General features: G+C 36.8%; 1 protein-coding gene across 1 annotated transcript; it reads right to left on the bottom strand.

Annotated features, from left to right (window-relative positions):
- Positions 1-158: 158 nt before the first annotated feature.
- On the bottom strand, positions 159-3,396 carry LOC117624353 (GDP-L-galactose phosphorylase 2-like). Its single transcript, XM_034355544.1, has 7 exons — positions 2,486-3,396; positions 2,051-2,172; positions 1,887-1,946; positions 1,532-1,774; positions 1,259-1,444; positions 879-1,127; positions 159-769 (listed from the first exon to the last, which is right to left on the bottom strand). Exons 1-7 carry the CDS (start codon positions 2,607-2,609, stop codon positions 413-415), a joined length of 1,341 nt encoding a protein of 446 aa, XP_034211435.1. The 5' UTR covers positions 2,610-3,396; the 3' UTR covers positions 159-412.
- Positions 3,397-13,608: the final 10,212 nt, after the last annotated feature.

Raw genomic sequence — 13,608 nt, 5'->3', positions numbered from 1 at the left:
TACTCTTTAACGAACCAGGGAACAGTGTTATGAAAAATGATATGGGATTTGCAAGTGCTATGGTCATCTCATGTATATAACAGTTGTATCACCCCAAAGAAATGCCTGGTCTTATGACAAAAGGGAAAAACAAAAAATATAAAATACAAGCAACAAGGTATTTTACAAAACATAACATTTATTCATCCACAACAATAATCACTACATAGTATTTTACATCACCCATAAAGCACCCTACACAAATAGATCAAAGTTGTTCTGCAGCATACACAAAACTGCAACAATAAAGCTGACAATGCAAAACCAGTTTTGCTTATTTAGGCATCGAATAGCATCCAATAAGGTACAGACATAAACCCAAATGGCAAACTGCAATACTAGATTCACATGGAAAACACCATGAATCTGCTCATTACTGCAGAACAAGGCATTGTTGTGTCCCAGTCACCATAGCAGCATGGGAGCTTGTGTTAATGGTGTCGACTTCTTCACGAGAATGAGGCTTAACTTCCGGATCCTCGAGTAAATTTGCATTCCCATTATCATCAGAAGCAATGGCCTCAAAAATAAGAGCATTCACTTCTTGGAACCTCTCTTCTGAAAGGGAGACCTCTGCAAGGAGCTTCCAGGCATTTTCATCAGACGCCTCTTCATAGTCCTTTTTCCTCTTTAACACCATATGCCCACTAATTTCCCACACAGCTGGATTCACCTGAGTATCCAGGAGCTCTGCTCTCACTTCCCCAAGAGCTTGTTTCTCAGCATAACACTGCGTTTGATAAGACCATGTGTATGAGGTTGAGTGAGCCAGCCTATGTAATGACAACAAGGCGAAAAAATGGCTAACAAAACATTAGAGTTTTCGTAACCATATATACCTGTGGCAGGAGAAAGATCCGCTTTCCACAGTCGGAGATAAGGACATTGTAAGGTATATTGTTCTCTTGAAGGCATATGCATGCATCAGAGACAGTGTTTGACAAATCTTGCAGAGTATTTCCACCCTCGAAGACAAGACCTCTGACGGGATAGTTCAGAAGCTCAGAGACCTTCACCCCAGCACCTGAAACAGTGATTTTCTTGCTAGGAGCCTTCTCAATGGGAAAGGTTACAGCCAAGTAGTAAGCCTATACAAAAAAGAAAAAATCATCAAACAGGTATTAATTGTTGAATGATAACTACAAACAGCAGTGAACCATATCAGAAGCTGAATCTAATATTTAGGGCCAGCTCGCTAGAAAGGCATGCGGCTAGAAACCTGGAAGTGAAGGTGATTGATGGTAGCAAATGCACCCAAGCTGTTGTAACCCAATCGAAAGTAGGGATTCCCTGCTTCTGCGGCCATGTGAAGTGCAAGCAAGAAGCTTTCACGGTCAATCCTTTGTGGCAAGTGCTCCAGAATACGAGGAATCAACAGCACATGTCCATATTCAATTGGACTGACCTGTTGAATGGTGGATGGTAAATGATATAACTTTTTTGTTCAAATAACCTGTTAAGAACAACTAATGCACAAGAACAAAGAGCGTACATTGATGGCAACAACACTGGGCGAATTTTCAGGCTCAATGGGCGCACTAGGGATAAACTGAACTTCACCATCTTCGCTTGCTTCGAACTGGAAGAGGACCTCCTCTTGCCCAACTTTGGTGAAGTTAAACTTGTTGCCATCAAAGGGCTGGAGGACCTTATCAACTCGGAACTCAGTTGGTCTCTTCTTCAAGTGGCGACCCTCATTCAGCTGGGCTATGAAACCAAACTGCCCCGGGATCACCTACACCGGAATATCAATCCATATCTCAAATAAGCATATGCAAATTGTCTGCAGCTTGAATCCCAATTTACAAACAACAAATATGAGGAAATGGTAGAGGAACCCAGAATACCTTTGTTTCACAGGCAGTGACGTCATAACGAAACAGCCCTCTCTGCATGCGATCTTCCCACTGCCAAGACGTAGCAAACAATTTTAATTCATAATAATGGTTAGATACAAGAGGGAACAGACAAAGCTGGACATTCTTTCTTAATCTCCCAACAATAATTTTACCTCCCCAAGAAGCAGTGAGTCAAGAAAGTCAACGGGAGGCTCTCTTTTCTCACATCCGGGCAACTCCTTGTCACCATCAATCTTGTTCAGCTTCTTGAAAGCATACAACGGAAGCTTTGCCCCTACACAAACCCAAATTGGTACAAAACGCAGTCACAACTAGAGCCCATACCAAAAAGTCGTGAGAATCTAACTTAAACAACATTTTCTCGAAAGCCTATAATATAACAGGACCTTTGCTCCTTCCTACTCCAACCCCAAATAGATAAACAAAATCCCAGATAAGAATAATGCCAAAAACCAATTAAAAAACCCACCAAAAAAAAAAATTCAAAATTTGACCCATTTTCTTGACAATATATATAAGGAGCGTTGCAAAGACATACAAAACAAATTCAAATTCAAAGTATAAATAGAGGGTGTTTCAACAAATACCTGGAATGCAACATTGATTAAGACAGTTGCGGCCACAACCCCCAACGCGGCGAGCACCCTCTTCCGCCTCATCTTTCTGGTAATTCGAAACTACAGTAGGAACCCTCTTGATCCTTAACATCATCCTCTCTCTCTTTTTTTTCCTTTTTCGTTTTGTTCTTTGTTTCTCAGTAAAAATCAAACACCACCAACCTTAAACCCCCCACAACAACAACAATACGATCTACTCGTGCTTTATAGAAGAAGAAGAGGAAAAAATCTCTAAAAATCTCTAAAAATCTAAACAGAAACTAGAGCTAATAAACGCAGAAGGAAAAAAGAGAGGAAGCAGAACCACCACCAGCGAGAAAGAGAAGGTCGGAGGGGCTACCGCCTTCGGAAGGCAAAGCACCACGCCCGCCGTGCGGCGAAGGGTTGCTTTCAACTACACAACCCTTTCGTCGGACAGCCCGGACATGAATGAGCGGCGGAGGAACTCCGTGTATAGCCGTGATGTCTACAACTCGTCGAACCTGGGTTTTACCCCCGAAGAGAAAAACTTATCAAACACCTTCTTAGCCTTCCTGGCCTTCCTATTTCTGCAACAAGATGGCCTGGTTGTTGGGTTCAATCGAAAAACCCAGATGAAAACTTGAAGAAGAAGTTCTTGGGAGGGGACAAGTGGGTGTGGTTTGTGGTTGTGAGGGTGTGGTGAGGAGATGAGGGCTGGTTATATAGATGATGAGAAGGGGTTTGGGGAAGAAGAAGATGGTTGTGGTTGAGGATGTGCCGTGGGGCTGGGGTGTGGGTTTCGTGGCCCTGGTTTTGTTTGGTGTTTCGTAATTTGGACAATAATTGAGAACGAAAAGAAAATATTACGAGAGAGATTGTGGGGTAGGCGTACGGACGGATCGAAAAAGCCCCGCCTTTATACGCAAAAATAAAGAGGGGATTAAAATACTTAAACCGCCCTCCAATTAATTGGGAAGTTCATTTCCTAAATAAAACTTTCTTGCTTAAAATCGATTTTCCAAAAGTGTATCACACCAGAAAAATTGTATATAACAGTTGTATATACATTTTCCTTTTTCCTTTTTTACCTCAGAATTTCTATGTGTTGCTAACGCGATGAAAAAAGGACGTTGACTGGCAAACCAGAGGTCTCATGTTCGAATTCACATAACAATTTAATTGTGTGCGTGTGGGTGAGAAACTCTCCTCCCCTATACTTTAGACTATCACTTATACTTTTTAAAAATAAAAAATAAAAAATCTATGCATTGTTGTATTTTTTCTGTAATGGTCGTTTTGTTTTTCAATTGTTCCAATCGTATATAACTTTTGAGAAAATAGAAATTTTGTGCCAAAGCTATTTATGTGTCATTTTCTATTCCTAAATGAACTATTGATGGGTTTTTTTATATAATAAAAGGTAATTTTTTTTCCATCCCAAATTTATACTCAACTAGTTGCATGTTTAGTGAAAATTTTGACATGTAAATTTTATTTTTTCTCTTTGTTTACTATTTTATTTTATCATTTTACTATTTTAATTTGTAGCTTGTATGCACCTTAATTTTAGCTTTGAATGTAACTTAATTTGTATGCAAAAAAATTTCAAATGGACCTAAATAACCCACCTTTGTCAAACCCATAACGCAAAAATCCAGCTTAGGAAATTTCCCAAACCGCAAGGACAAGAAAATGTTTGCCAACTCTCTCACCATCCCCACCCCTTGAACGAAAATTCTCACTGCACTGCAACCCCGAAACTTCCTAGGGCACCTACATCTGTCGTGAATCTGAATCATAAAAAATAATTATAATATAATTAATCCTACTTAGGGACCCACTTATCCGCTAAATAGTAAATCATGAATATTCTAGTCTTGCAACCAAACAAACACGTGGGCTGTAACTTGTGACACGTAGCCTTGTCTGTTCATAATTGGACGACAGTGATTTTACTAGGCATTAAAAAATTGGATCAAGTGTGAACATTAGAAGAAGTAGGGTGGGGTCCACCAAGCGAGAAAGCAAGAAGAAGACGAGGTTTAAATGAAAAAGGTTAAACGATTCCGAATCTACGGAGGGAATCATTCTGGAGTGTATGATGCACATGGGCTTTGTCTACGGTCCACCTATACGCTAGTGAGAAAGACTTGTAATTTGATGTCCATCATGGATTTATAGGGTTCCTTTCAGGCATTTAGGATCCCAACCTACCTCAAAATCCTGCTACTAGATTTTTTGCTTTTTGCTGTTTTTGCTTTTTGTGGCTACATCATGGATTAGTCACTTCTTTTTTTTATCACATATTTGAGATTCATGATTCATGATTTGATTTTGATATGTTTGTAATTTATTACATGTCCACTTATTTGTAACGACATAAGTGGTAAATTAGAGAATTTGGAAATAATAAAAAAAGAAGAATTGGATATAGGATCAACCTTACTAAATTGTTTTAATTTTGATGTTAGACCGTTTTATTATTGTAATAGTTTTTTGTGGATAGTGATTTTTTTTTTTACTGAATTATAAATAAAATTCTAAAAATTTTATAACGAAGAAAACATGTTATTATATGCATTGAATTTGGAATTGGAATATGGGACCAACTGGTTCAAATTTGGATGGTACTAGACTTACAACTGTGTGAAATATTATCCAATGTTATAGGGTCGGCATTTCAAGTACAGCAGGACCAAGAACAATTTTAACCAAGTATCTTATAGGGTCGCGATTGTGTGTGAGAAAATTTATACAATCGTCGTTGTGTGTGAGAAAATTTTCTTCGTCTTCTTTAATTTTGATAGTAAAAAATGAACTGTGGTGATAAAAAAAATTTATTAAAAATCCTCAACTAAATATCTTATTTGTTTATCATGAGGAAAATGCAGTTTTTAACCTTTTCGGATCATGTGCTACTCTGCTTGTTGCTCGCACACGTGCCTAAAGAGTAAACCAAACAGCACCTCATGTGACATGTACCGTGCCACATTGCTGTCTTCCTTCAAAGAAAGTAACAACCAAATCGGAGGCCCCCAAATTGAAGGACATGGCCCAGTCTCTCCAAGGGACGCTATCTTATCCATTATACTGCTCACATGAGCGAGGGCCATAAAATATAACTGCGTGGGGCCTCTCATCCGAGTTCTAGTTCACTCTGAAATTTTTAGGTGTGATATACCGCAAAGCGTTGTTACAAATTTAGTAGTCTCTTCTTTTTTATCTATGTATCTAGGGTGGACATTAATCACACTGAATTGACTAAATTAACTATAATGATCGGTTTGGTTTGATTTTAAATCATTCTGCAAACTGTAATTAATATAAGTTGATGTTTATTGACACTATTCTTTAAAAATGGAGAAAATAAACCATGTTATCTATCTATATTATAATACGTGTACAAACATACTACTGTAGTATTTTATAATTTCTTATTCCTGAGAGAACCAAGCATTTTTATTGTTTGAAACAGGTTATATCCAATCCAAGGCATAAGGTTTAGGCCCAATTTTATCTTGGACTTGACAACCTTGTAAAACCCATTCTCATTTGAGGTAGTTTTCTCTCCTAACTAACCTTTGATACTAGCCTCTAGGGGTGGGCGCGGTCCGGTTCGGTCCGGTTCACACCTCAAACCGGAACCGAAACTGGTACTATTTAACCGGTCCGGTTCGGTTCGATTTAGGCAAAAAAAATTTCAAAAACCGGCCGGTTCGGTTCTGACCGGTTCCGGTCTGGTTCTGACCGGTTCCGGTTTTGAACCGGATTATTAATTTTTTATTAATTTAATTTTTTTTGAAAAAAAAAATTATTTTTTTAATTTTTTTTTATAAAAATTATAATAAATAACTTATTTTTTTAGCTTAAAAATGAACAAATAATCCAATTCATACATTTAGAAATTTTTTGAAGTTGAACTTGGAAAATTAGTGATTATAAAAGTTAAAATATGGCATTAGGTTTTAAAAATTTGTAAAAATATAAAATATAAAATATAAAATATATGACCGGTCCGGTTCGGTCCGGTCCGGTGCCGAAAGATGTAAAATCGGAACCGGAACCGGTTGGAACCGGTTCGGTCCGGTTCCGGTCCGGTTTGTTGACTTTTTTGGTCAACCGGTTTTTTTCCGGTTTTTTTTTCACCGATTCGGTTCGGTGTTCCGGTTTTCCGGTCCCGATGCCCACCCCTACTAGCCTCGGTGATAAAGGGAGTAGAAGAATAGGTTTTTTTATTATAATTTTTTTTTAAAAGGATATTTTCTATTAAGAGATGCGATAATATATTAAACTCACATACACTACACGAATACTAGGACTCGAACCTAGAATTTTTCTTGAGAGAGCAATTGCTCTAAACCACTACACTAATAGGTTTTTTCCAAAAGAAGAAGAATAGTTCTTAATTTTGAGAAAATTGCATAAATGCTATCTAAATTATTAAGCATGTGTGTCTACTTGCCACCAAATGAAAAAAATTAATAAGGGTGTGTACGGGTTTTTTTGTTCCATCAACTACAAATGGGCCTGAGCTGCTGTAAAGAGCAAATGGATGAAGTTGCTCATGTGCCTGAGTTCAAGAATCAAGCCCCAAGAATGCTTCAAAAGGTTTGTGGAGCCTTAGGAAGCACCTATCTTTCACCAACAAAACAGACAACTGCTTACAGATTAATATTATGGCTTGCCCTGAGAAGCTTGTGGCATGGGAGCTGAGCTGTAATACCCCGGAAAAAAATAAAAGTGGACTTTCATATTTTAGTGAAAAAATAATAATATTATGGTGAAGAATATATATGGGTATTTTATCAAGTGATTTTGGAGTAATATTATTGGATTAAGTGTGTTTAATTTCAAGTTTGACAAAAATGCCCTTACGTAACATTTTCTGATTTTATTTTCAAAAGGACATTTAAGACATTGATGTGAGACAATAGTAGTCGACTCAACGAACACGTAGGAAATCATTTCTGAATTTTGGGCCAAAATGACCAAAATACCCCTATGTGTGAAAATTACCAAAATATCCTTGTAGGCCCAAAAAATAAAAAAATAAAAAAAGAATTTGAAAAGTGGAGGGCATTGGCCCACCCTCCTCCCATTCTTCCCCCCTTGCTAAAGCTTTCAAATCCACCATTTATGAACGGATGAGTCACATATTCTAAATTGATGACTCACCTAGCCTAAGATTCTTCAATCATGAATTTATTCTCTTCCTCCTTATTCATTGTATCATCACTCTCTTCTAAATTGATAACTCACCTAGCCTAAGACTCTTCAATTATGAATTTATTCTCTTCCTCATCATTCATTATATCATCACTTTCTTCCTCATTCATAATATTTTCATCCTCATTCTCCTTTTATTCCTCTTCAAACTCCAAAATGCGTCACTTCCTTGGAGCAGCCAAGAACTCAAATATCGAAAGCTCAAATGAGAAAACTTCCTTCATAAAAATTGTTCATTTACGTGATTCCTATAAAATGCTCCAATTTCACCTCAATCCGACTAGTATAGACTCCAAAAAGTTGGTATGATCGCAGTAAGTTTACCATTTCCTGATTTCACAGTAGTATGATCGATTTCAATATGTTTCTATGATTTCCTGTACTTAAATGACTTTGGTTCCTGCATCAAAATTATTTAAAATGTTGTATACTATAATATAGCAAAATTTTAGGTTGATCAGACTTCTATAGCCACCTTGGGAACGTTTAGAGTGGAACTTGTTTATAGTCTTCGACCCTAGTTCCTTCCCTCGGTTTCAGTCTAGAACACTCATTTCGAAAGCTCAAAACACTATAGTTTCTTCATGATAGTTACTCAAAATTCTCCTCTTTATAACATATCCCAAGGTCAGCAAAACGCAACCATTATAACTCTCTGAAAATTGATATGAACAAAACTTGTTCATTGTTTATATTGAATTTCTTGTTATAAATGTGTACTTTCTCTCAAATGGCTTGTTACTTGTCATTCCATTGGTCAAATTAGCCACTATCATCTCAAGTAAATGATTCTTTAAAGGTATAAAGCTCATGTTCATATTGTCTCTTTGAGTACTAGTTGTAAATCAAGTGTTGGTTAGAATGCATCAATGATATATATCTCTTTCAAAGTGTGTTTCTGTGAAGTTCTAGATTATTTCGATGTGATTTTGTACCAATTTCATTATGGGATCTTGTTACATCAAAATTGATATCTCAAGGGTTATTTCAAATTTGGTTTTGTGCCATTTGAATTTAAATTGATTTTTTTTGGGGTGAAATTTCAAAGTAGAGACTATGTTGTTGAAATTGTTCTAATTCTACCGCATGCCCTGTTTTGAATACATATTTGAAAACTTCCTGAACTTGGATTTTCATGAAATTTTAGTATGTTTTACTTTCACGTATTTTCTTCAAATATGGAAAGTTTATCCAGTTTGGATGTAAATTGAAATTTTGGTGAGTTTTCAAAATAAAGTGTACAAACCTGAAAAAAAAAAAAGAAAAAAAAAGAAAAAAAAGAAAAAAGAACATTCTGCAGCCTAGTCTGTTTTGGTTTCTATTTTGACATGCTTCCTTAGCCCTAATTTCCATCAAATTTTGACATTTTTAATTTTCTATGTCTAGTTGTGATATGAATTTTTTTTTACATTATTTTTTATTTAAACTCAATATTTAGTGAACTTTCAAAGTTAATGTATTCCAACCTAAATGTTTAGCAAAACTGAAGTTTTTGTTTTAAATTGATGTTTTAAATTTTCTTTATGAGTCTAGAGCCGAACCACCTGATTTTAAACATCTCAAAGAGTAGAACTATTATAGGAGGGGAATAGATTGGTTTTTCCTTGACACTTGGTTCTATGCTTGCTTGGACGTGAGGTTAAGGGAGTAATGATTGGGTCGAACAACTTGTCAAGCGTATTATGGGGCTTTAGGTCTACATGCGCCAGTAGGACACTCAAACATGTTTCCTTATTTCCAGTGAATTTTAATCTGTAAATTATCTTAATTAGGTGCTCTACTCTGCGTACTTTAGAGGACGAACCAACACAAGGTTAAGCTAGCTGGACATGAGATAGGGTTTCCTAATTTCCCGATGATAGGGCTATGTCACTTTTAATCTTGGTACTTATATAATACTATAAATATGAACATTATTGTTGCTTTGCTTGGTGAATATTATTTGATGTTATGTGAATATTATTATTGATGTTTATCCGTGGATAGTATTTGACGTTGGGTGAATATTATTATTCATGTGACTAAGCCTGAAATATTATTGTTATCATTTATATTATTATTCCGCACAGATAAATGATGTTTGCACTTCATTACATATGCATCATAAATACAATTGTGTTGGGTCTGTGTGTAGTTTAAAGTATATCTAAGGGGTGGGAGAAGGCTTTAGATATATTTGAGTAAAAACAATGTGAAATATATTCAAGTGGTGGAAGCATGGCTTGAATATATTGAGGTGATAGGAGCAGGGCCTCTAATGAAAAGTGAAAGAAGAGAAATTCGTAAACAAAAGAAAAATGGGTTAAGAGACGGATGGGCACTAGTTTATATTTTAGGGTATTTGGAGCCACAGTGGTAAAACGCATGGTATGGGACATGCAAGCTTGTTGCCTTAAGGTATGAATTAGTAGGGATAAGAAGGGAGTGAGTTCATGGCATCACTGCATATGCAAATTTATTTATCTGGTACGGTTGCATAATTTTCGTATCTTGTGTTGTTTGATGCATGACACTTTGATTAACTGTGATAGTTGACCTTGAGGAGTTTGACGGTACTCTATTGGGCATTAGAATGCGCATACCTTAATAGATTGTGCAGGATTCAAGAACAAGATTGAGGAGGCGGGTTTCAACTAAGCTGCTGGGTTTTTGTTGTTGATTTATGTAATTAATAATTGTAAGTAGTCAACCGTTTGATAAAAATCTTAGTGTGTATTTAACTACGAGCTATTATTTCTCATCATATCATGGTAGTAGGATTTTATCTTATGACTATAGTATGACTCACATCATGATTCGAAAATATTCCTTATTTTCGAATCGGGTCATGACATGAGCCTTCATGAGTTTAGCATTGAAAGCTTGGATTTCTCATGAGAAACAGAGGTTCAAAGCAAGGTGAGAGGGGAAATTTGGGAAGATTTGTTGAGGGAAGAGAGGGAGGAAATGGAAATAAAGGATGGGTGGCTTGAGTAAATTTCCAGTCTCTTGACTAAAGCTTCGTCGCGCTCTTGGATAGTTTGCCAGAAGAGGAAAGGAAAAGATGGGATAACAGGGCTTGAAATTGAAGGTTCCAATAGTGAGTGAGGATGCTTGCACGCTCTGGATGTGTTGTTCTGCTGGGTAGGAGATGCCCCCTTTTATAAGCATTGGAAGCTCATTCTTCCCAAGAAGCTCTAGCTAATTCTCCCCAATTTTGCCAAGTCTTCTCCTCCATTTCCTTTCACTTCCTTTTATTCAACCCATTTTTATGAAATTTTCTTAATCCAAACATACTGAGACAAGATTTTTTTGGAGCTCTAGAGTCTTCCTGCAACTGGTCTCTATGGTACTTTCCATCTCTGGCAATGCTTTCTCCTCCTTTCATTTCTTATTTTCTGGCCCAAGTTGGTAGATGAAAGAAATAGGTAAATGTGCTGGTCTAAAGGGTGTTTTACTCCCAGTAGCCTACACACGTGAATTTTCTTCGGTTTTAACGATGGTTTGTCTTGGATTTGGCTCTAGTCATGTGTTGGAGGTTTCTTGGGATATTTTCAAGATGCTGGGCCACTTCCTAAGGTGATGGACCACTTTTTCTTTCTCATGCTTACCCATATGTTTGGGCTCAAGAAATGGGCTAAAGTTTTGGTGCTCCCAAGCAGCCCAAAACTTCTACTTCTTAGACTATCAATGGGCCTCGTGAATACTCATAACCATCCATACCACAACTCGTTCAGCAAACCCCAGGCAATCACGTGGCTTAGGCCCAATTAAGCTTGTAGCATGGTTTGGTGCCAAAATAAAGGTTTTTCACTTAGTGTTGCGTGTTATTTGGCGTGCTTGTGCTTGAGTTTTGCCATATTGTAAAGGGTTGTGGTCGGGCCAAATAACACTTGATGGGATAATAAGCACGGGTCCATAGAGCTAGTACATTTTACAGGCTTGTCACAACCTTTCTGCGTGGCGGGTTACATATTTGCTTGGCATGGCATGTGGACCACAACTCGTGTAAGCACACACGACGAACTCTTGTGTACCCAAGTCGGGGTTCTTCTCTAGTTAAGTGTTGTACTGGGCCGAAAGTATATTTGGGCCAAGCCTTGGATTTTTAGGGCCTCAACAGGGTGCTATTAAACGAATCCTAAAATTAACTAAGCACACCATATTACCAAACTATTTATTAAATTACTAATTTACCTTAATATAAAATGACGAAAAAGGATATATTGAATTGTGAAACAAATGTAATTTTAACTAGTACACCCTACTCACCATATTCAACACTAATTTACCCTTAGTTGATCCATTTTTCTTGGTTTCATCTTTATATTATTGTGCTTGAGTTTGAGAGACAAGCTCGGATTTTTCCATATGATTCCCATTTGAATGTCCTTGACTTTTTACGCCAAACTCCCTATCTACTTCATTGGAAATTTTGTTAAGCATATGCTTTCCCAATAAATTTATTATTATTATTATTATTATTTTTTCTAGAGAGAGATCTTCTTCCTTTAAATTGTTTATCAACTAAAGACCTTTTCTAATCATATTCAATATCATCTCCACAAGCATAACTCCACTTGTAGATCATGTTGGTATTGTCCATGTCTAATTCAATGGAATGAAGATCACTATCACCACCTAAGTCATCTTCAAGCATAACTTCTATTCCATTTCCTTATTTCTTTGCATTCTGAAATAATTTGAAATTTATTTTGTTTAAATAAGCTTCAGGTTCTTTGATTCTTTTAAATTTAGTGTTGTGTGATAGAGTGTATTAGAGTGTACCAGATATATTTTTGGTAGTTAAATAGAGTGTACTTGGTTAATTTTACATTTTGAATGAAATAAGGTGTACTCAATTAATTTTAAGGTTCGTTTAACAACACTCATTAATAATTTGACATCCGAACTTTTCATTTGGTATTAATGTACCACCCCACCTCTGTCTAAGCTTGAAGGATATCAAAAAAATTTGTCTCTTCACTTATTTCTCTTGATTGCATCTTATCTTTCCAATTTGGACCAATATTATTGTCAACATAACCCTCTTCAAAGCATTCAACTGTGGCCTTTTATTTTAAGGGTAAACTGCTGAAATGCCTCATGAACTTGTACCTAATTATTAATTTATCCCATGACATTTTTTAAAAATACAAAATTAAGGACTCGAACTAAATTTTATTCTCAATTTCCCCCATGTCATCCAAATTCTCAACATTTCATCCAACTTTCAGTTAAATGATTAAAAATAAATTTTTTTTTTTGGGAAAAAATTAAAGCAAAGAGAAAGGAAAAAAAAACCCTCCCCACAACCATTGCCTTTCTTCTCCAGCATCGCCATCACACCTTTCCTCATGACCACAGCCAGCCCCTCATCTCACCAACCCAAAACAACTCCTCCCTATCCCCACAATGCTACTCCAATCCTCGATTGAAATCACAGCAGCCAGTGAACCAGCCTTTTCCTCACCGGCAACCCACCCTACATCCAAAAAACATGTACCTAATTATCAATTTATCCCATGACCTTTTTTAAATACAAAATTAAGGACTCGAACTAAATGTTATTCTCAAATTCCCCCTGCCAACCAAATTCTCAACATTTCATCCAATTTTCAGTTAAATAATTAAAAATAAAATATTTTTTTGGAAAATAATTAAAGAAAAGAGAACGAAAAAAAAACCCTCCCCACAGCCATCACCTTTCTTCCCCACCATCTCCATCACACCTCTCCTCATCACCACAGCCAGCCCCTCATCTCACCAACCCAGAACAACTCCTCCTCATCCCCCAGCTCAGCCACTCCAATCCTCAATTGAAATCATAGCAGCCAGTGAACCAGCCTCTTCCTCACCCTCAACCCACCCAACATCCAAAAAACATAAAAGAAAACCCTATCCCTACCCACAAACCCAAACCCATT

The sequence above is a fragment of the Prunus dulcis genome, chromosome 4 (assembly GCF_902201215.1).
Source record: "Prunus dulcis chromosome 4, ALMONDv2, whole genome shotgun sequence".
NCBI lineage: Eukaryota > Viridiplantae > Streptophyta > Magnoliopsida > Rosales > Rosaceae > Prunus > Prunus dulcis.
Note: the sequence above shows the minus strand (reverse complement) of the source record. Positions and strands in the feature narration are given on the sequence as shown.